At 43.7% G+C, this 19,095-nt stretch overlaps 1 protein-coding gene across 1 annotated transcript in view; it reads left to right on the top strand.

The window, feature by feature from the left end:
- Window positions 1-19,095, top strand: part of SKIC3 (SKI3 subunit of superkiller complex) — a 102,078-nt gene that overhangs the window by 27,344 nt on the left and 55,639 nt on the right. Inside the window, exons 11-19 of the mRNA XM_075593258.1 lie at window positions 1,251-1,390; window positions 1,838-1,924; window positions 4,062-4,165; window positions 6,074-6,200; window positions 7,009-7,188; window positions 11,736-11,860; window positions 15,103-15,356; window positions 16,661-16,763; window positions 17,422-17,598. Of these exons, the coding sequence (XP_075449373.1) occupies window positions 1,251-1,390; window positions 1,838-1,924; window positions 4,062-4,165; window positions 6,074-6,200; window positions 7,009-7,188; window positions 11,736-11,860; window positions 15,103-15,356; window positions 16,661-16,763; window positions 17,422-17,598 (1,297 nt within the window). The remainder of the gene's footprint in view (window positions 1-1,250; window positions 1,391-1,837; window positions 1,925-4,061; window positions 4,166-6,073; window positions 6,201-7,008; window positions 7,189-11,735; window positions 11,861-15,102; window positions 15,357-16,660; window positions 16,764-17,421; window positions 17,599-19,095) is intronic.

The following is a 19,095-nucleotide window of genomic DNA, read 5'->3' as shown; positions in this document are numbered from 1 at the left end:
TTCTCTCCTCTATGAGCACTGTGTGCTAATTTGCATGTCATTACCCAGAATCCCTGGCTACAGTGGAAGCTCTGTATGCTAAGAGATAATGGGGAAAAGCAGGGTTGCAGACCTGACTTTTTGAAGTGAAACTTCTTTTCTGGCAACTACTGGGTTTTCATGGGAAAACATCCTTACCTTGTAACGAAAAACTGTAACGCGGTTGACGTCACGCTCCTAATGGGTGCATGCCCGTCGCGCTCTCGCATGCACAAAAAAACACCATTCCAGGCCGCACCAAGGTTAACACTATACAGCGCAGAAGAGGAGGTTATGTGCCGTGACCCGCATGCGCAGAACCCAATAGTCGCCTCCCTACATTCACAATACAGCAATTCAAGCGAATCGCATACTGTGCATGCGCACAACTACCCTCGTGCCCCTAACGGCTGACAATGGGCATGCGCACAATCGCATACCATGTGCATGCACACGCCCGTACATCTTAATGAGCATGTGCACATGCGCATATAGTGTGTTCGCCGCGTCACACCCACAGTCGAAGGCTGCTCATCCGCTCATTGCTTTCACAGCTGTACCAGCGGCTGTGAAAGCCTGGCCATGCACCAAGTCCCCCCTCGCCACCCCCTCACACGCACAGAGGCTGCTTGCCCTCTTTCCACACACTTCATGCTCCTCTACTTAAGCTCATACACTGACTGACACCACACACACACACACACACACACACACACACACACACACACACACACACACACACACACACACACACACTGAATTCAGTTGAAAATTGCTAAAATGCGTTCTAAGTCAAACTTCTTTGCGTTTTGGCACTGAAATTGTGTTTTGATTTGTAATTAAAATCACCATCACAAATACAATTTATGTGACAAAAGACAAAGAAGTTTCACTTAAGATGTGCCTGCTCGGCGCCCCTTCCACTCCCCCCCCCCCCTTTTTTTTTGTGAAGAATAAGGGGAAAGTGAAGGCATTTGAATTTGGTGGAGGCTTTTTTGCCTGTGTATGCTGTATGTTTCCATGCTGCTAATAAATTAGCTTTATTTTTCACTTTGGGAATGCTCTCCCTGCTTTTTGACCATTTCTACCTGCTGGAAAGTAGTGCTTTTGTCTTTTTTTGGTTCCTGTGAAGGCATTTGAAACACTGCATGTTCTAAAGTGTATTATTTTAAATGTTGTACAAAATATGTTTAAGTACAAATGGAATAACATCCAAACTCTTATCCCTACAGCAATTAAAGCTTTAATGCAGGATAATTTACCACGGGGGACCAATGCACAGATGAATATAACTTTGCACCTGAAGGCTGAAGCTTTAGTGGAAGGCACTGGGACGGACTATGCTGAGGAGGCAATAAAAACTATTGAACAGGTATGTTTTAACCCCTGCAGTTTTGAACACTCCCAAGTGCATTCGGTTCTTTCGGTTTCCCCAATAAGGAGCGGTCCCACATATCAGGTAAAATCCACCGCCCATAGGCACTTACCTTGGTGCCACCTGGGCCGCCGGCCCCCTCCTTCAGCGCCGTGGCATCAAATGACGGCGACGTCATGTTGCCAGGGCAATGTGAGACCATGTGATGTCGCAGCGTCGTTTGATGCCGCGACGATGCAGGAGGAGGCGGTGGCCAGGGCAGTACCAAGGTAAGTGCCTGTGGGCTGCAGATTTTTTAATCTGCCACTGGTTGTTCTATTTGTCTAGCTTCCCATTCTCCCAGTGCGGGGGACATCTACAATATTATCACAGCATTATCCAGCTTTTGTTTTATGTGTGGGGCCGTGTTTAATGTGTGGGGCCGATTTTTTTACTCCTTTCTAGATTTCCAATGCAGATAATGATCCAGAACTGTGTGCGCTCAAAGGCCAAGCGTATCTGAAGAAAGGCTCAGTGGACCATGCTTCAAAGGTTTATTTTCTTCTTTTTTTTTTTTTTAATATATATAAATCGGAATATTTTACGTGTGTTTGTTTTAACATTTCAAATTGAAATAAATACAAGCACAATTATTATAGAACAAATAATAGATGTTACTTTATTAATATATCTACTGTATATCATACCCAGACCCGACGTTTCAGCCCCAGGGGGACCTTCATCAAGGGTATCCCGACACTAGTGCCACATTAGTATAAAATATATATATAAACGCACACAATTAATTTGTGTTGATTTTGATATATTTCATGAATCTCTTGCAGAATCTAGCAAGCTGTCTAGTAAAGGACATTGACTACTGTAGAGTTATTTGACTTAATTAACTCAATGCTCTTGCAGGCCCCTCTGGCAGAGATCACATCAAATGCCTTTACTACAAAATACTGTGCCTGATTTTTCTTTAAGTGATAATAGCCAGGACAGAAAACTGCCCAGGCCCCAGTTTAGCTCGAAAGGTTTTATCGAACTAGTTTTAACTCCTTTAACAATTCTTCAGTAAAATAGAACAATAGAGCTCAGAACGTATTGTCATATGATTTGAGAACTACCCCTAACAAAAGCAGTGCATATATAGCACAGGCCTGTACAACTTGTAAAGCGAGAAGGGCCGAACTGCTCCAAGGAAAACAGATTCGGGCCACACGGGTAAAATCATCATCATCATCATATCTCCCCCAGCACCTCTCATCATCATCATCATCATCATCATCATCATCATCATCATCATCATCATCATCATCATCATATCTCCTCCAACATCCCTCATTAATCTCCACCAGCACCCCTCATCATCCTCATATATCTGCCCCAGCACCCCTCATCTTCATATATCTCCCCCAGCACCCCTCATATCTCCCCCTGCACCCCTCATCATCAACCTTTGCGAGACTCGCCCTCTATCTCACACCCCCATCTCTCCCCCTCACCCATACATAATACTCCCCATCCACATAACACACAATACCCCCCTGCAGACCACACACATCCCATCCCCCTGCACCTCACCCCCATGCACCTCACCTCACCTCACTCTCCCCCCTGCACCTCACCTCACATCATCCCCCCTGCACCTCACCCCCCCTGCACCTCATATCACCCCCCCTGCACCTCACATCACCCCCCCTGCACCTCATCCCACTACACCTCATCCCACTACACCTCATCCCACTACACCTCATCCCACTACACCTCATCCCACTACACCTCACCCCACTACACCTCACCCCCCCTGCACCTCACATCACCCCCCTGCCCCGCACCACTCTCCCACCTGCACCTCACCTCACTCTCCCACCTGCACCTCACATCACCCCCCCTGCACCTCACATCACCCCCTGCACCTCACATCACTCCCCCTGCACCTCACATCACTCCCCCTGCACCTCACATCACTCCCCCTGCACCTCACATCACTCCCCCTGCACCTCACATCACTCGCCCTGCACCTCACATCACTCCCCCTACACCTCCCCTCGCTCTCCCCCCTGCACCTCACCTTCCCCCCCCCCCTGCACCTCACCTTACTCTCCCCCCTACACCTCACATCACGGCGGCAGAGCAGGCAGGAATAGCACACTCGCAAGCAGTGGGCACAGGAAGTGCCACACGCATAGAGCGTGCAGTCCTGAGAGCAGACTCGAGGGGGAGGAGGAGGGGGAGAGCGGGCTCACGGGCGGTAGAGCGGGCTCGCGGACGGGAGAGGAGGGGGAGAGCCATCTTGCAGACGGGTGAAAGCGGGCTCGGGAGGGAGGAGGACGGGAAAAGCCGCTGCGGGCCGCACAATGAGTGCAGGCGGGCCGCGGGCCGTGTGTTGTGCAGGCCTGATATAGCATATGCTATATAGAATATTAGCATATTTAGGGCCATGTTAATGGAGTAAAGCTAAGTGGCAAGGCACCTTGCATTTACTTGAACGACCCACAAGGTGCCTTAGCAACGCTCAGTAAATAAGGCCCATCTGATTTAGTGATTCATAATTGGGCTTTTGGACTGAAGTTTTTTAATGTGTTTTTTTGGATCTTTTAAATTCCCAAAACATTAGCATGACAGTCTACTTTGTGTTTATTGCGGTGTCGGTTCCATGTAGCTTCTCCTACCTCTTTCTTAGATTTCAAAAGAACTTGCACTGTCCCACCCCCAACTGGCAGAAACGCATCTTCTTGAGGGTCAGCTTCATTATATTCAAAAGAACTACATGGAAGCCGAAAAAAGGTAAGTAGTAAATCTTATATCTGTGATCTTTTCTCCCCCTATATAGTGTTAATAGGGAATGTAACACTGTATCTAGAATTTTTCAGGTACAATAAGTCCCTTTTCCGTAGAGCTTACAATTTAATGTTAGTGAGACACAGGAAGATAAAGTGTCTTGCCCAAGGTCACATGGAGCTGGCATTGGGATATGAACCAGCTCCCCTGCTTCAAAAGTCAGTGTCATTGTTATCATCCAGGGTCTTTACTGACTGAGCGACTCTAAATGAATGGGGTTCAGCTCCGGAGACCCCCTGCTTCATTCCTATATAAAATAACTAAAACAAGCAATGCAACCTGTACTTCTGCTTTAAGTTGTAATAGTGCTGATCTGGGGACTATCGCAGCTTAATGAATAACCCCCTAGATGTTTTCAGGGCTTAGCCATGAAAGAAGAGTTTACACCATTGAAGGCAATGATACATTTCTTGATGCATGTAGATGCATAATTATTACAGATGTGATGATGAATTTTCTTCTGATGCATACTTTATGATGTGCTGCTGTGTTTTAAACATACAGTACATTTTATCAACAATTATTACATACAACGACCCTCCAGCTTCTCCAATGAAGGTTTCAATCTTAAGGAGCTCAAAAAGTACGTGGAAAACACACTCTTACAATTGTAGTTCATGCAACAGAGAGTAAAGTAAAACTGCACGAAACTCCGACATAAACGAAATGCCTTGTATCATAAATGTTACATGGTAAAGTCTCTTTTATAGACACATGGGAGTATTCACTAATCTCCGATAAGGGGTATCGGCGCTCAATTACGCGTTGAATGCCATTCAAAGTCAATGCAGTTTAACGTGAGATCGCGCTCTGACACCCCTTATCAGAGCTTGGTGAATCCCAGCTTTAAATATTAAATTATTTCTACTGATCGCCGGTGAACCACTTTTTGCTCCACGTCACCTTTTCTGATCTATCTGCAGGCGGTGGATGGTCATGTCATGAAGAATTGTGATACAGTATTTAGTACACCCAACATGGTACTGCAGTTATGCTTGATTTTGTATACAGGCATACCCCACTTTAAGGACACTCACTTTAAGTACACTCGCGAGTAAGTACATGTCGCCCAATAGGCACATGGCAGCTCACGCATGTGCCTGTCAGCACGTCCTGAACAGCAATACCGGCTCCCTACCTGTACCGAAGCTGTGCGCAAGCGGGGAGACTATAGAGCCTGTTACACATGCGTTATTTACATCAGTTATGCACGTATATGACGATTGCAGTACAGTACATGCATTAATAAGTGAAAAAAAGGTAGTGCTTCACTTTAAGTACATTTTCGCTTTACATACATGCTCCGGTCCCATTGTGTATGTTAATGCGGGGTATGCCTGTAGTGTGTGTTTCTTTGCCAACAATTTGCTGTGAATTATTTGTTTAAATCAAAGCCTGACTCGCATACAGTAGTTCTGTTTGACAGAAATACATGGTGGTACATAGATTATACAGGAACACTATGCATTAAACTTTCTTTTTTTCGTGGTCAAATATATCAAAAGGGTATCAAGCTAAATGAGCTATTCAAAATGAAAATGAACAGAAAAAAGGAGACTTTTTTTTGCTCAAATAGCAACTACAAAAAACAGTTCTGATCAAAAGAGTTTTCTTACAATCTGTTCTCAAAATCTCCTGCATTAAATTGCTGCTAAAATTCTCATGAAAAATGTCAGTCACCCAAGAGAGACCTTTTGTTGCCTTGAAAGCTTGTGCAGAAAAACACCAGTGTTTGAGCCAATTAAGTGCGTCTTCAAACAAGAAAGAATGTATGAACGAGGGTTTATAATGAATGTGCATGCAACTGTTTATGAAGCCCTTACATAACCACATTGCTTAATTATTTTGCTCTAGTTTTCAAAGCGCTATTGAAAACAAACCAGATACGGCACAATATTACTATTATCTTGGGCTGACCTATTGGTTTATGAGTGAAGAGACCAGGAGAGCAAAAACAAAGGCCATTACCCAGTTTTTGAAGGTAACTGTTTCTGACTTACCTTGGAGTTTTTTTTCTTCTTTCTTTTGTTCCTTAATTACTGCTATTTTCCTATGTACCTGAGCAACATCAAGGTGGCAACCAGTGGGACACACCTAGCCAAATCCTCCCTAATCCTCCCTATTTTCAGGCCCGGGTACCCCCTCCACCCTCTGGTTCCAGAGATCGTTACCGGTAAAGTTACTGAGATTGGTATTGCGAGTTATACCTAGAGCCTGAAATATGGGTTTGGCTGAGAGAGCAAAACCTATAAGTCCGACTGGGGTATTGGGTTAGCACCACCTCAGGTCATTCTGATTCTAAAGCAAGTAACAAACCAGGCAGACTGACTGTTAAACAGTGTGGGTTGTCACTTTTTATAGACACAGTTTAGAAGAACTGTTGAGCAATAGAGAATACTGTTTTTCCTCCCATTTTCCTTCCATTTCTTGTGAACATGCCAAACTGCGTGGTTTGGCAATTACAACTTGGGAGCTATTATAAACCCCTAAATCCTGCGTCTCCATAATCTCCATCAAACTGTGCACAAGGAAAATTGCAACCTTTTAAAGCTGCCCCAAGATGAATGTCTTGTTCTTTCCACTTTTCCCAATTATAAAGGAAAACTGACTTGCCCATTAAAGTGACTAACTTGCATAGTAGAAATCATGGTGGCTGCAAACCCACACATTCTCTCATAAACCCATGGGCTATATTAGGTTATGTGTTGAGTACTAGGGTTTTCATTTATACAGCACACACTACTAAAACTTGATTTCTCTTATTGTTGTTTTTTTTTTTTGCTTTGCAGGCTGCCAAACTGGACACGTATCTGTCCAAAGTGTTTTGCTATTTGGGTCATTACTACAAGGAAGTAGCCGGTGATAAAAGCAGAGCTCGCGGCTGCTATAGGAAGGCGTTTGAACTGGATGGAAAGGATGGAGAATCGGGTGCAGCAGCGGTTGATCTAAGTGTGGAGCTGGGTGACATGGTATTACAATCCTTTCTCTGCACTTGGATCCACTTGAACACTTGAAGTGGTTTCATAACTAAGCAACCTGAATATCTCCCCTTTTTGTCTCCAGGAGATTTATTAGTAATGATGGGCTCACAAATTGCCTCAGGAATTGCTTGCTGCCGCAGTTTGATTCTTTCTGTTCAGTTCCTCTCATGAAGTCTTGTACCCTCGCCTAAACCATGTAATATTCCATATACTGATACTTTTGTATCTTATTTCTCAATGTATCCATTCTCTTACACATAGTAACACTAATACAGCTCAACCCCGTTATAGCGCGATCCGCAATAACGCGGATTCGCTTATAACGCGGTTTGAGCGTGGACCCCAACTTTAAAAAATACATACACTAACAGCACACTGCACACACTGCATACACTCACTGCACACACTCACTGCACACACTCACACCACACTGCACACACTCACACCACACTGCACACACTCACTGCACACACTCACTGCACACTGCACACACTCACTGCACACACTCACTGCACACACTCACTGCACACTGCACACACTCACTGCACACGCTCGCAGCACACTGCACACGCTCGCAGCACACTGCACACGCTCGCAGCACACTGCACACGCTCGCAGCACACTGCACACGCTCGCAGCACACTGCACACGCTCGCAGCACACTGCACACGCTCGCAGCACACTGCACACGCTCGCAGCACACTGCACACGCTCGCAGCACACTGCACACGCTCGCAACACTACTCGCAGCACACTCACACACACCGACACACACACACCGACACACACACACCGACACACACACACCGACACACACACACCGACACACACACACACACCGACACACACACACACACCGACACACACACACCGACACACACACACCGACACACACACACACCGACACACACACACCGACACACACACACCGACACACACACACCGACACACACACCGACACACACACCGACACACATACACTGACACACACACACCGACACACACACACTGACACACACACTGACACACACTGACACACACTGACACAGACTGACACACACACACACACTGACACACACACACACACTGACACACACACACACACTGACACACACACACACACACACCGACACACACACACCGACACACACACACTGACACACACACACACACTGACACACACACACTGACACACACACTGACACAGACTGACACACACACACACACTGACACACACACACACTGACACAGACTGACACACACACACACACACACACTGACACACACACACACACACACACACACAGAGACACACTGTCTCTGAGCTTGCTCTCGCAAGACGGAAGCAGAAGCAGGAAGCAGAGACAGGGAGAAGAGCTGCCAGATGTCGGGTAAGTGCTGCGTGCTGTTGCCGCTGCCCCACCGGCTCTGGGAATGCTGGGAGAGTGGCCCCCGAGGACCGCGCTATAACGGGTTTAAGCTGTACATCCCTTTTTTTTTTTTTTTTTTTTTTTACAAAAAACACTTTGGTATAGAATTTTTACTGCAAGATTGCCCTGCACATACTTACTGTCTCCTTTGCTACAAACCAAATCACCTGACTTTTAAAAAAAATTATGCTTAAGAAAAAAATCATCCCCCAGTTATTTTAGGACCATGAACTTAGAGAAATACAGACATGCCATAGTATGTTTTGAAAGGTTTTTGTGTGTATATACTTTCATACAAACGTTTATTACGAAAACAATTTATTTTACTCTGTCTCAACTAAAATCTTTTTACCATTGTGAAGAAGTCCTTGTGTGTCTGTTCTCCCTTTAAAGGGGCAGTTTCCCCTAGAACAGGGGTGCTCAACTCCAGTCCTCAAGACCCCCCCACACCCCTCAGGTGAGGTTTTCAGAATATACTAGCTTCAGCACAGATGGTTCAATCAGAGGCTCAGTCTTCGATTGAGCCACCTGTGCTGAATCTGGGACTGATTGAGCCACCTGTACTGAAGCAGGGATATCCTGAAAACCTGACCTGTTGGGGTGGGGCTTGACGACCGGAGTTGAGCCCCCCTGCCCTAGAACATGGCTGCCTTGACATTTACGTGAATATGGTGTACTTCAAAGCACGATTGCAACCTTATAGAACAAGTTACACAGCACCGTAGTAACAAAAATAGATATAATAAAGAAAAATGTTGTCCCAGCACAACCAAACAAAACAAAACGTATTTTATTATATCAATTAAAAACTGTCTTAATCTGCAAAATTATTAAAATAATCCCTATCTCAGCTTCAGCCAGTGATAACATACTTTAATCTTAACTGGACTAGCACCATAAGCTGTACACAGCCCTTCTCCTACTGCTTGTAGCGTCTCTACACGCAGCCCTTCTCCTGGTCCCTGTAGCGCCTCAAGCTACTCACAGCTCTTCTCCTGGTCCCTGTAACATTTCTCTACACACAGCCCTTCTCCTGGTCCCTGTAGCGCCTCAAGCTACTCACAGCTCTTCTCCTGGTCCCTGTAACATTTCTCTACACACAGCCCTTCTCCTGGTCCCTGTAGCGCCTCAAGCTACACTCAGCTCTTCTCCTGGTCCTTGTAGCATTTCTCTACACACAGCTCTTCTCCTGGTAACTGTAGCGTCTCTCTACACACACAGACCTTCTCCGGGTCCCTGTGGCGTCTCTCTACACACAGACCTTCTTCTGGTCCCTGTAGCGTCTCTCTACACACAGCCCTTCTCCTGGTCCCTGTGGCATTTCTCTACACACAGCCCTTCTCCTGGTCCCTGTAGCATTTCTCTACACACAGCTCTTCTCCTGGTCCCTGTAGCGTCTCTCTACACACAGTCCTTCTCCTGGTCCCTGTAGTGTCTCTCTACACACAGACCTTCTCCGGGTCCCTGTGGCGTCTCTCTACACACAGACCTTCTTCTGGTCCCTGTAGCGTCTCTCTACACACAGCCCTTCTCCTGGTCCCTGTGGCATTTCTCTACACACAGCCCTTCTCCTGGTCCCTGTAGCATTTCTCTACACACAGCTCTTCTCCTGGTCCCTGTAGCGTCTCTCTACACACAGCCTTTCTCCTGGTCCCTGTAGCGTCTCTCTACACACAGCCCTTCTCCTGGTCCCTGTAGCGTCTCTACACACAGCCCTTCTCCTGGTTCCTGTAGCGTCTCTCTACACACAGCCCTTCTCCTGGTCCCTGTAGCGTCTCTCTACACACAGACCTTCTCCTGGTCCCTGTAGCATTTCTCTACACACAGTCCTTCTCCTGGTCCCTGTAGCATTTCTCTACACACAGCTCTTCTCCTGGTCTCTGTAGCGTCTCTCTACACACAGACCTTCTCCTGGTCCCTGTAGCGTCTCTCTACACACAGCCCTTCTCCTGGTCCCTGTAGCGTCTCTCTACACACAGCCCTTCTCCTGGTCCCTGTAGCGTCTCTCTAACCACAGCCCTTCTCCTGGTCCCTGTAGCGTCTCTCTACACACGGCCCTTCTCCTGGTCCCTGTAGCGTCTCTCTACACACGGCCCTTCTCCTAGTCCCTGTAGTGTCTCTCTACACACGGCCTTTCTCCTGGTCCCTGTAGCGTCTCTCTACACACAGCCTTTTATAAGTAATAAAGACGCAACCAGTGCGGGCAACCAAACAGCAGTTAAGGTTTAAATATCCATTAACAATGTGAAAAAGTTAGAGACGTGCAATCGGACACTCTACTATACCATGTAAAATGGGGGGGGGGGAATAAGCGTGCAGAAGGAGCGGCCCCTTTCTATTCTATAGCTGCATTTCAAATGCAGAAAACTCTTGGCGCAGAGTGAAAATGAAATGATGTTCTTTTGTTCTTCAGATTCAATGCTGCTTCGTAAGCTCTGAGAATTCCATAAGATCCTTTTTGTGTGAAAATACAGGTTTCCGACACCGGTTTCTCACACTTCCAAGATGTTTATTCTCGGGGCATTGTTTTTCAATCCCAAACTTCAGTTAGTATAGGCTAGATGCCACAGGTTATAGATGGAAAACAGTGTTTTTGGTTAGATGTTTCTCATCTGCTCTAAGGTAATATTCCTCCAGCACGGCCTTTTCTAACTACAAATTCAGATCTTGTTACTATAAGGAACCATTTGTTGTAACCAAACACAAAGCATATATTCATGAATACAAGGTTGTATATGTGCTGTTTGTACAGTGGGACTTGACACCCTCACTCTAGTGTACTCCCACTAGCACCAAGCAAAGATGTTTCATTTTGCACGGTGTGAATCACTATCTGGGCATTTTCGCAGAGCTTGCAAAATTAACCCCTTAAATGGCTTCTTCAGTGAATCTGAACTTTGAACCCCAAAAAGCCATCTACAAATAGTTTATCCTGTTGCTGCCAGAAGGGTTAACTAAGGTGCAATATGCTTTGATAGAGGCTCTACATGGTATATAAATTAATAAAACAATCAGTGGATCACTCCCAACTACCATTATATGTGCAAAGTGTACGAGTAAGTGTTATAACCTATATTGCCTTTTTCTCCCCCCCCCCCCCCACAGGATACAGCTTTGGCTATTTTATCAAGCGTAACAGAGAGAGCAAGTGCTGGGTCAGCAAAATGGGCCTGGCTTAGACGGGGCCTCTTCTACTTGAAGGCTGGTCAGCATTCCAAAGCAGTGGCAGAGTAAGGCTATTCATCCTCAAGTCGATAGACATTACATCTGTATACCTACCTTCATTTCATTCATTAAAAGGGGCAGTTGCTTAGAGAAAAATGCCATTACCCTGAATGGTAAAAGTTTTTGATCCTTTTTGAAAGAACAAAATACATATATACGTACCCTTTTTTTTTTTTAATGTATTTTTTTATCAGGTCCTCCTTGTGTTGATTTTTATCTGGTGATAATGGCCTCATTATTACTGACATAAGTAACTGAACATTTCTATGGAAATTCAATGACTCAAGAACTGTGTTATCATTGAAAAGATTGTAAATACATTCCAAAATATTTGGTTACCATGGAAACAACAAGTAAAAAATGTAATTGTGTTTGTGTTAAGAAATAGTTGTTTGGCACCAATTTATTTCAGTACTAGGAGAGGTCAGCGCTATTAACTTGTATCGTATGTCTTTATTTATATAGCGCCAAAAGTGTACTCGGCGCTTCACAAAGACTGCCGTACAGGGAATTATAATAATACAATAAGTGCAGAAAAATCAGACAATAGGAAAGGAAATACCTGCCCCGAAGAGCTTAGGTATGATGGGAAACTTAGAGACAGAGACAGCAGAAGAGGGAATAAGTGCAGTAGATGGCTGTGCTTGGTCACAATTCACAATGGGTGGTATAAGTGACTGTGGGACAATAGCCATGAGTGCAGGCTATTTGGATGCTTGATTTGTGGGGCAAGTTTTAAGGTTAGTCAGTATTAAATGAGAAGTTTAACACCATTAGCAGGGGAAGAGATGGCAGGGTGGCATGGGTGAGACCAGGTGTGTATGTCTGGGTTCAGACTTAGGGGAGATCCCCAGCAGCAGGAAGGAGTAGATAGAGGGTGTGAATAGAGGATTTGTGTGGGTGTTTTTTATTAAGGGGTAAAGAAGTTGTTGGGAGAGAGGTGTATAAATAATGGTGGAGTGGGGAAGTTTGAGAGAATAGAGACGTTCACAAAGGAGTGAGGAAACGGTAAACAGAAAAGGCAGTAGGGAGGGCATAGTGAGATGCAGGAGGAGAGACTTCCCAGTTATTGGAGGATAGAAAGGGTACAAAGAATCACAGCTTTTAGAAAGTAAAGTTCTCACAGTTGCAAAGTTGTTGTGCAGAGTCCAGATCTTCCTCAAATCTTCACCTCCTATTTCAACTCCACAATAAACTCAACAGACACTTTAAATGTGACACTTTGATGTTACACACAGCCGAGATAGATGGTCTTAAATACTCTAAAACACAGTTACTTGACTAACAATCAAAGCTGCAGTTCAGTCTTTTTTTTTTTTGTTTTACACATTTATTTTTTTACTTCAATAGTTTCATGTGTGCAATCTCTAATTACCTATAGAACTGTATAGCTGCCAGTCAATTCTTTCTCCATGTATTGATAGGTCGAAATTTGGTGACATATTAAAAGCTGGGATTTGTTTATAATCTGCTTGTCAGTCAGTGGAAGCTCATGAATATTCATGAGCACTACTGCACTGACATGTGCTAGAGGGAGGGCAGGGCTGACAAAGGGGTGTGACAGGACATGAAGAGGCAGTGCCTTAGTAAATTGCTGTTAAAATAGAATACAAGAAAATTGGTCTTTCAAAGTTGTTTTTTTAAAAACAGAAAATGCTAAAAGTATTTTTTCTTACTACAGAACTGATTTATTAAAAAAAACACACATGCAGGATATTGACTGAACTGCAGCTTTAAGGGAGGGGTTTGCCATTCAGCTCATACCAGGTAGTTAATTAGATTTTTATTCCCTTTCAATTGATAGAAGAAATCAACTTCAATTCTTTAACTTACACTTAACTTTATATTGTAGAGTTGTGTTCCCTTTTGGCCAAAGTTTGAGTCCCATCTCATATATTGTTATAATAAAACACCTTATTCTCAGATTTTACTAGTACACAGACAAAATACTGCAAACTAATTTATGGGTCGACTTGGCAATTCATTGGAATGTATTGTTTTTGGATATTTCTGGGGTCATTATTTAATGCTCATAAAATACCAACTGGCCCTGTCAAATTGCTGTATTATTCCTGTTATTTATTTATAAAATGTTTTACCAGGAAGTAATACATTGAGAGTTACCTCTCGTTTTCAAGTATTTCCTGGGCACAGAGTTATGATGACAGATATACAGTATGGTTACAAATACATAGTTACATTAAGTGAGCAGGGTTATACATTATATACAAGACATTGCATGCACAGTAAGAGATAATATATATAATAATATATAATAGGCGTATGTAATAGTTACAGACCAGATGAAAATGTGAAACAGCTTTAGTTTTGAAAGAGCTTAGACTGGTGGCGGCTGTGAGAGTATCCTGTAGACTGTTCCAGTTTTGTAGTGCACGGTATCTATCCACAAAATCCTCATAAGAAGTGGCTTTCAGACTTCCAACTCGAAGGATTTTTAATCAAGTATGACGACAATAAATAATTGATTACAGCAACCACCCAGTCCTTTCACATGTTGACTTCACAACCTGCTTGTGCACTGGTACAGATGCAGCGGCCGTTATTCGAACAAATCACAGGGCCATTTTCGTGTGCTCTGCTGTACTCCACGCGGCCTTAACGCGGCCAATCGCCCCAGGCACACGTATTTATCGCGGTTGCTTTGTTTGAATTTCATGGATTCTGCTTCGTATCCGTGGCAGAAATGAATAAATTGTAATGTGTACAGTACTGTACTACTGTGTCAATTTCAGTGTTTAACACTAAAATGCCATTTTCTGCACTCACGTTTTAAGGCGTTACGTTAGGAAGAAATCCCGCGCCATGACATGCGTACTCCGAGGTATACAACGCGTGAAGTGTTCGAAGAACGGCCGCTGCATCTGTATATTGGATGCTTGCACGTGTACAGCCACATGCTTTTTGAAACGCTGCTGTCTTTCCTCATCAAATGCTGTCATGGTGAATGTTTAGGGAGTTTGCTCCCTAACTCGGCTCAGATTACTGCAGTATTCTTTCTGTGGTTTTGTATGAGCCCTTGATATAATCAGTATGTGTTTGTTAATGTGCAGGACATTTACAATCTGTCTTTTGGTCTTAAATATGAAAAGTCTTTAAAGTACAGTAGCTATCTAGGCTACTGGTTTCATACAAACTCCTCATGTATTCCTTAAGTGGTCAAAGCCTACTGGTAATTGCCAGCTGTTTTACTGCAGATTTAACTGCTGTCTCTTTCTCTTATGATTAGCTTGCATGCAGCTCTGAGAGCAGATCCCAAGGATTCGAACTGCTGGGAGTGTTTAGGGGAAGCCTATTTGAGCAGAGGTGGTTACACGACAGCATTGAAGTCATTTGCTAAAGCCAGTGAACTAAACCCAGACTCCATATACAGCATATATAAAATGGCATCTATCAAGCAGATCCTGGGGACATATAAACAGGCCGTAACTGAATACCAGCAAATCATACGCAAGTCTGGCGAATATGTGCCGGCGTTAAAAGGTATTGTAAAGACCATGAACGTGTGTGTGTGTGTGTGTGTGTGTAGGTACTGTAGTGGCCAGCTTTTGTCTAGATTAAAATATATGTAGATTTGTTACTTATGCTATCTTGGTTTTTTTTTGGGGGGGGGGGGGAGACGGAGCATTGCTTTATTTGTCTGTGTGGCCCTACAGTGTAATTAATGTACACGGGTTTTGAGATCAGTCATCAGAATAACTAACATTTTTAATAGTTTTCAGGGGTTTTGGGGAGTACTGTATTATTGTAATTGGGAGAGGGGATTCCATGTTTTTATCATTTTAAATGGGACAAAATTAAGTATATCCTTGATTGAGAAAGGTTTAAAAATGCGTGTAGGCAGCAGGCTTAACAATAGTGCTTTATGTCAGGCAGTGGCTGCAAAGCCTGATAGGATATTATCATGCATAAAACGGGTTATGGAGGTAAGGGAGAATGGCATATTTTTGGCACTGTATATATACATCCTTGGTAAGACCACACCTTGAATATGAAGTACAGTTTTGGACACAGCTCCATAAAAAAAATATATTATGGGGCTGGAAAAAGTGTAGAGAAGAGCCAGTCACTGAATTAAAGAGGATGGACGGTCTGAATTATGAAGAAAGGCAATTCACTTGAGGTTTTTTTACATAAGAAAAGAGGCAATACAAGGGAATGTTTCAGCCCCACATCAGCAGGGCCCAGGACTAGAGTTAAGTCGAGGGCCTCTTTCCTCACTCACCCCCTCTCACCTTGCATGTATTTCTCTCCCCTGCGTCTCACTCTTACTCCCTCTTTTCCTCACTCCCTCCCCCTCTCTCTCCTCTCGCCCTCACCTTCTGTCACTTACCCAACTCTCACTCAACCCCCCCACAAAATCACATAGATCTATACATCCACTCATCCGTTGCACCCATCACCAGTGGATGTATAGATCTATGGGATCTTTCCCCTATGTCATTTTTACGTTATTATGTCTGTGACTTTATTAAATAATTTTGCATTATAATTGATTTTGCTTTTTTGTTTTGTATCCCCTGTTGCGCCCTTTTTTGTGTTTTAGAAATAAGCTTCATAGTCTTAAGGCAGAGCAGCCAGTTCTACATTTGTTACTGCTGAATCCAATATATAATGTGAACTGGAAAGTGTGTGCCTTTACAGATCAATAAAAAAAGTGAGGGTTCCTAATGGAAAAGTAGCCCACAGAACTTGCATTTTCTCCTTCAAAAACGAGTTCTGAACAGTATGAAGTATAACTGTATATTAAAATTGTGATTAAGTGGCACTTTTCCTTTTTCTTTCAGGTTTAGGGGAGTGTTATCTAATGTTGGCAAAAAGTGCTCTTGCAGACTTCTTGGACGGAAAGGCGGTTGATATCATAGAAAAAGCTGTAGAATTTCTCACTCGGTTGGTACAGTATGATCACAGTTACCCCTCTCATATAAAATGTGTTGGTTGGATCTTGCATTAGCCGGGTAGTGCAAATCCAACTACTTCTGTCACTTTTTTTACTGACCATAACTTAATGTGTGCTTGAGACTTTCCCCCTGAAATACTTGAACTGGTAGTAGACCGCATGACAACAATTGTACAGTTGAGGCCCAATTGACACTTAAGCTATCCTAGTTATTTAGTTTTCTTAACCTGCTTCTTTTGATCAAATGTGTTTGTACTATTGCTCAAACATGGAGAGTCGGGTTGATGGCAATAAATGTAAACTTTATCTTCTGTGGGGTTTAATAGAGCAATAGCAGAATTAATACACAGCAGTTGAATCTCCCCAGGTACTAAGTTGCTTTGGCCACAGATGTTCAATGCCCCTTTAATGTTGCTTGATTTTTCTTTTATATTCTTGACATAATATAGCCCAAGTAGAAATCCAAGAATGTCATTTGCAAAAAAAAAAAAAGGTACACATTTAAGCAAGTTCTTTGGTGCAGAGACTTGTAGTGCCCACTGCGTACCATACAGTATTGCATACAATTGTAGTGCAGCAATACATTTGTATATTTTGTATCACTTGCAGACACTGCACATAGTTTAATTTCCAATGATTGATTTCCAGAGCTGTTCAGCACCGCCCTGACCTGTTGTGCCTGTGGAAGCTGCTAGGAGATGCTTGTACGTGTTTGCATGCAGTCTCGCCGTCCAAAGTCAAAGTGAATGTCCTAGGCATCTTGGTCGGTCGAAATGAGGACAGGCAACTTCTGAGCAAATCTGAGATCTTGGAACTAGGAGGAAGGTATAAACCATGTTCTGTCTGTCTGGGCTATTAAGTATAGGAGGGGTCTGCTACAAACTCATATTTTCTTTGCAATACATTACAGGTCCCCCAGCCATGATTCTCATTCATCCACTTTGACAATTCCAGTTTTTTTTTTTTTTTTACATAGTTAGGCTTTGTTCAATAAATATAATTAATAGCTGTGCAGACAGGTGTATGTGCTTAGCCCCTTGCTGCTTTTTGGTTTTATTTTTTCTACGTGGATATTTTAATAAAACTCATTACTATTATATTTGACTTGGAAGCCTTCGGCATACTATGCTGACTAGTACACTAGCGAAAGGAGATCATGGGGGTATAAAATTGTGTATTAAAAAAAACAAAAAAAAGATTCTCTTGTGACTGCCATTTCAGCTTATTCTGGTCGTGTAGTATTGTGAAATTAGCTCAGTGCCGCCATGAGATCAGATACCAGCCTTGTTTCTTTAAAACTCTAATCTCTATAAACACAGAATGCAAGCAAATGTAATAGCTCAGTGTACAGATGTAGTGAGCCTGTCTGCCATGCGTGATCGCGTTACCGAACGTGGCAGGAGGGTCCCCTTCAGTAGCATGGACCCCCTCAGTGTGATTGCAGCATGCACTGTCCACGGCGCTGCATTCTTTTGCTTGTTTTTCTGCAGTGCTGGGGACAGTAAGTGTTGCCACATCTGTATGTGGGACCAGCGCAGAACTATCCAGTCCCCACATTACAGCATGCGAGATGGGAACAATAGTTTAGCATGCGTTAAAGGAGCAATCCAAGCAGCCAATTTATTTGCAGATTTGTATTTTTGTAACATAGTATTGAAGCAGGGGGTCTCCGGAGCTGAACCCCATTAATCTCAGCTCCGGGGCCCCCCTGCTTCCGGACACACTTACATCCCTAGGGGGTGCCGGTATCTCCTGCAAATGTAAAACTTCCGCCCCGCATGGACTCATAGGAAGCCGAAGCGGATGACGTCACGGCTTCCTATTGGCCCGCAGGGTCCGGGAGCTTTAAAAAGCAGTCATTATGTGCCAGAGCTGCTACCAGCACCCCCTGCGGAGGTAATTATCTCCGGATGCAGGGAGTCCAAAGAGCCAAAATCAACGGGGTTCAGCTCCGGGGATCCCCTGCTTCAATTCTACGGTAACAATATAGAAATATTCACAAATCAAATTTGCCCTCTTGGATTGTCTCATTACGGGATATCATTACAAGTACATGTAATAAAGCTGTTATGAATTTGCATGACCTTACTAACCTATAAACTTTCAGACTGAAGTGTAACTGCTGTAAAGTGAATCACACTTTGTTCATGTTACATTATTATTTAGACAATTTAAACAGTAGCGTAGAAAGAAAGTGCCAATACTGTACCTGTCCTGGTATTTATAATGCTTGCGTGAGTGTAGCAGGGATAGCATTGTTCACGAACTCAACCTGGCCGTGGAAAATCTTTATATGTTGTATGACATCGCACCATATTACCT

Source organism: Ascaphus truei, chromosome 1 (assembly GCF_040206685.1).
Source record: "Ascaphus truei isolate aAscTru1 chromosome 1, aAscTru1.hap1, whole genome shotgun sequence".
In the NCBI taxonomy this organism is placed as follows: Eukaryota; Metazoa; Chordata; class Amphibia; order Anura; family Ascaphidae; genus Ascaphus; species Ascaphus truei.
The sequence above is the reverse complement of the archived record's forward strand: the minus strand, read 5'-3'. Positions and strand labels throughout refer to the sequence as shown.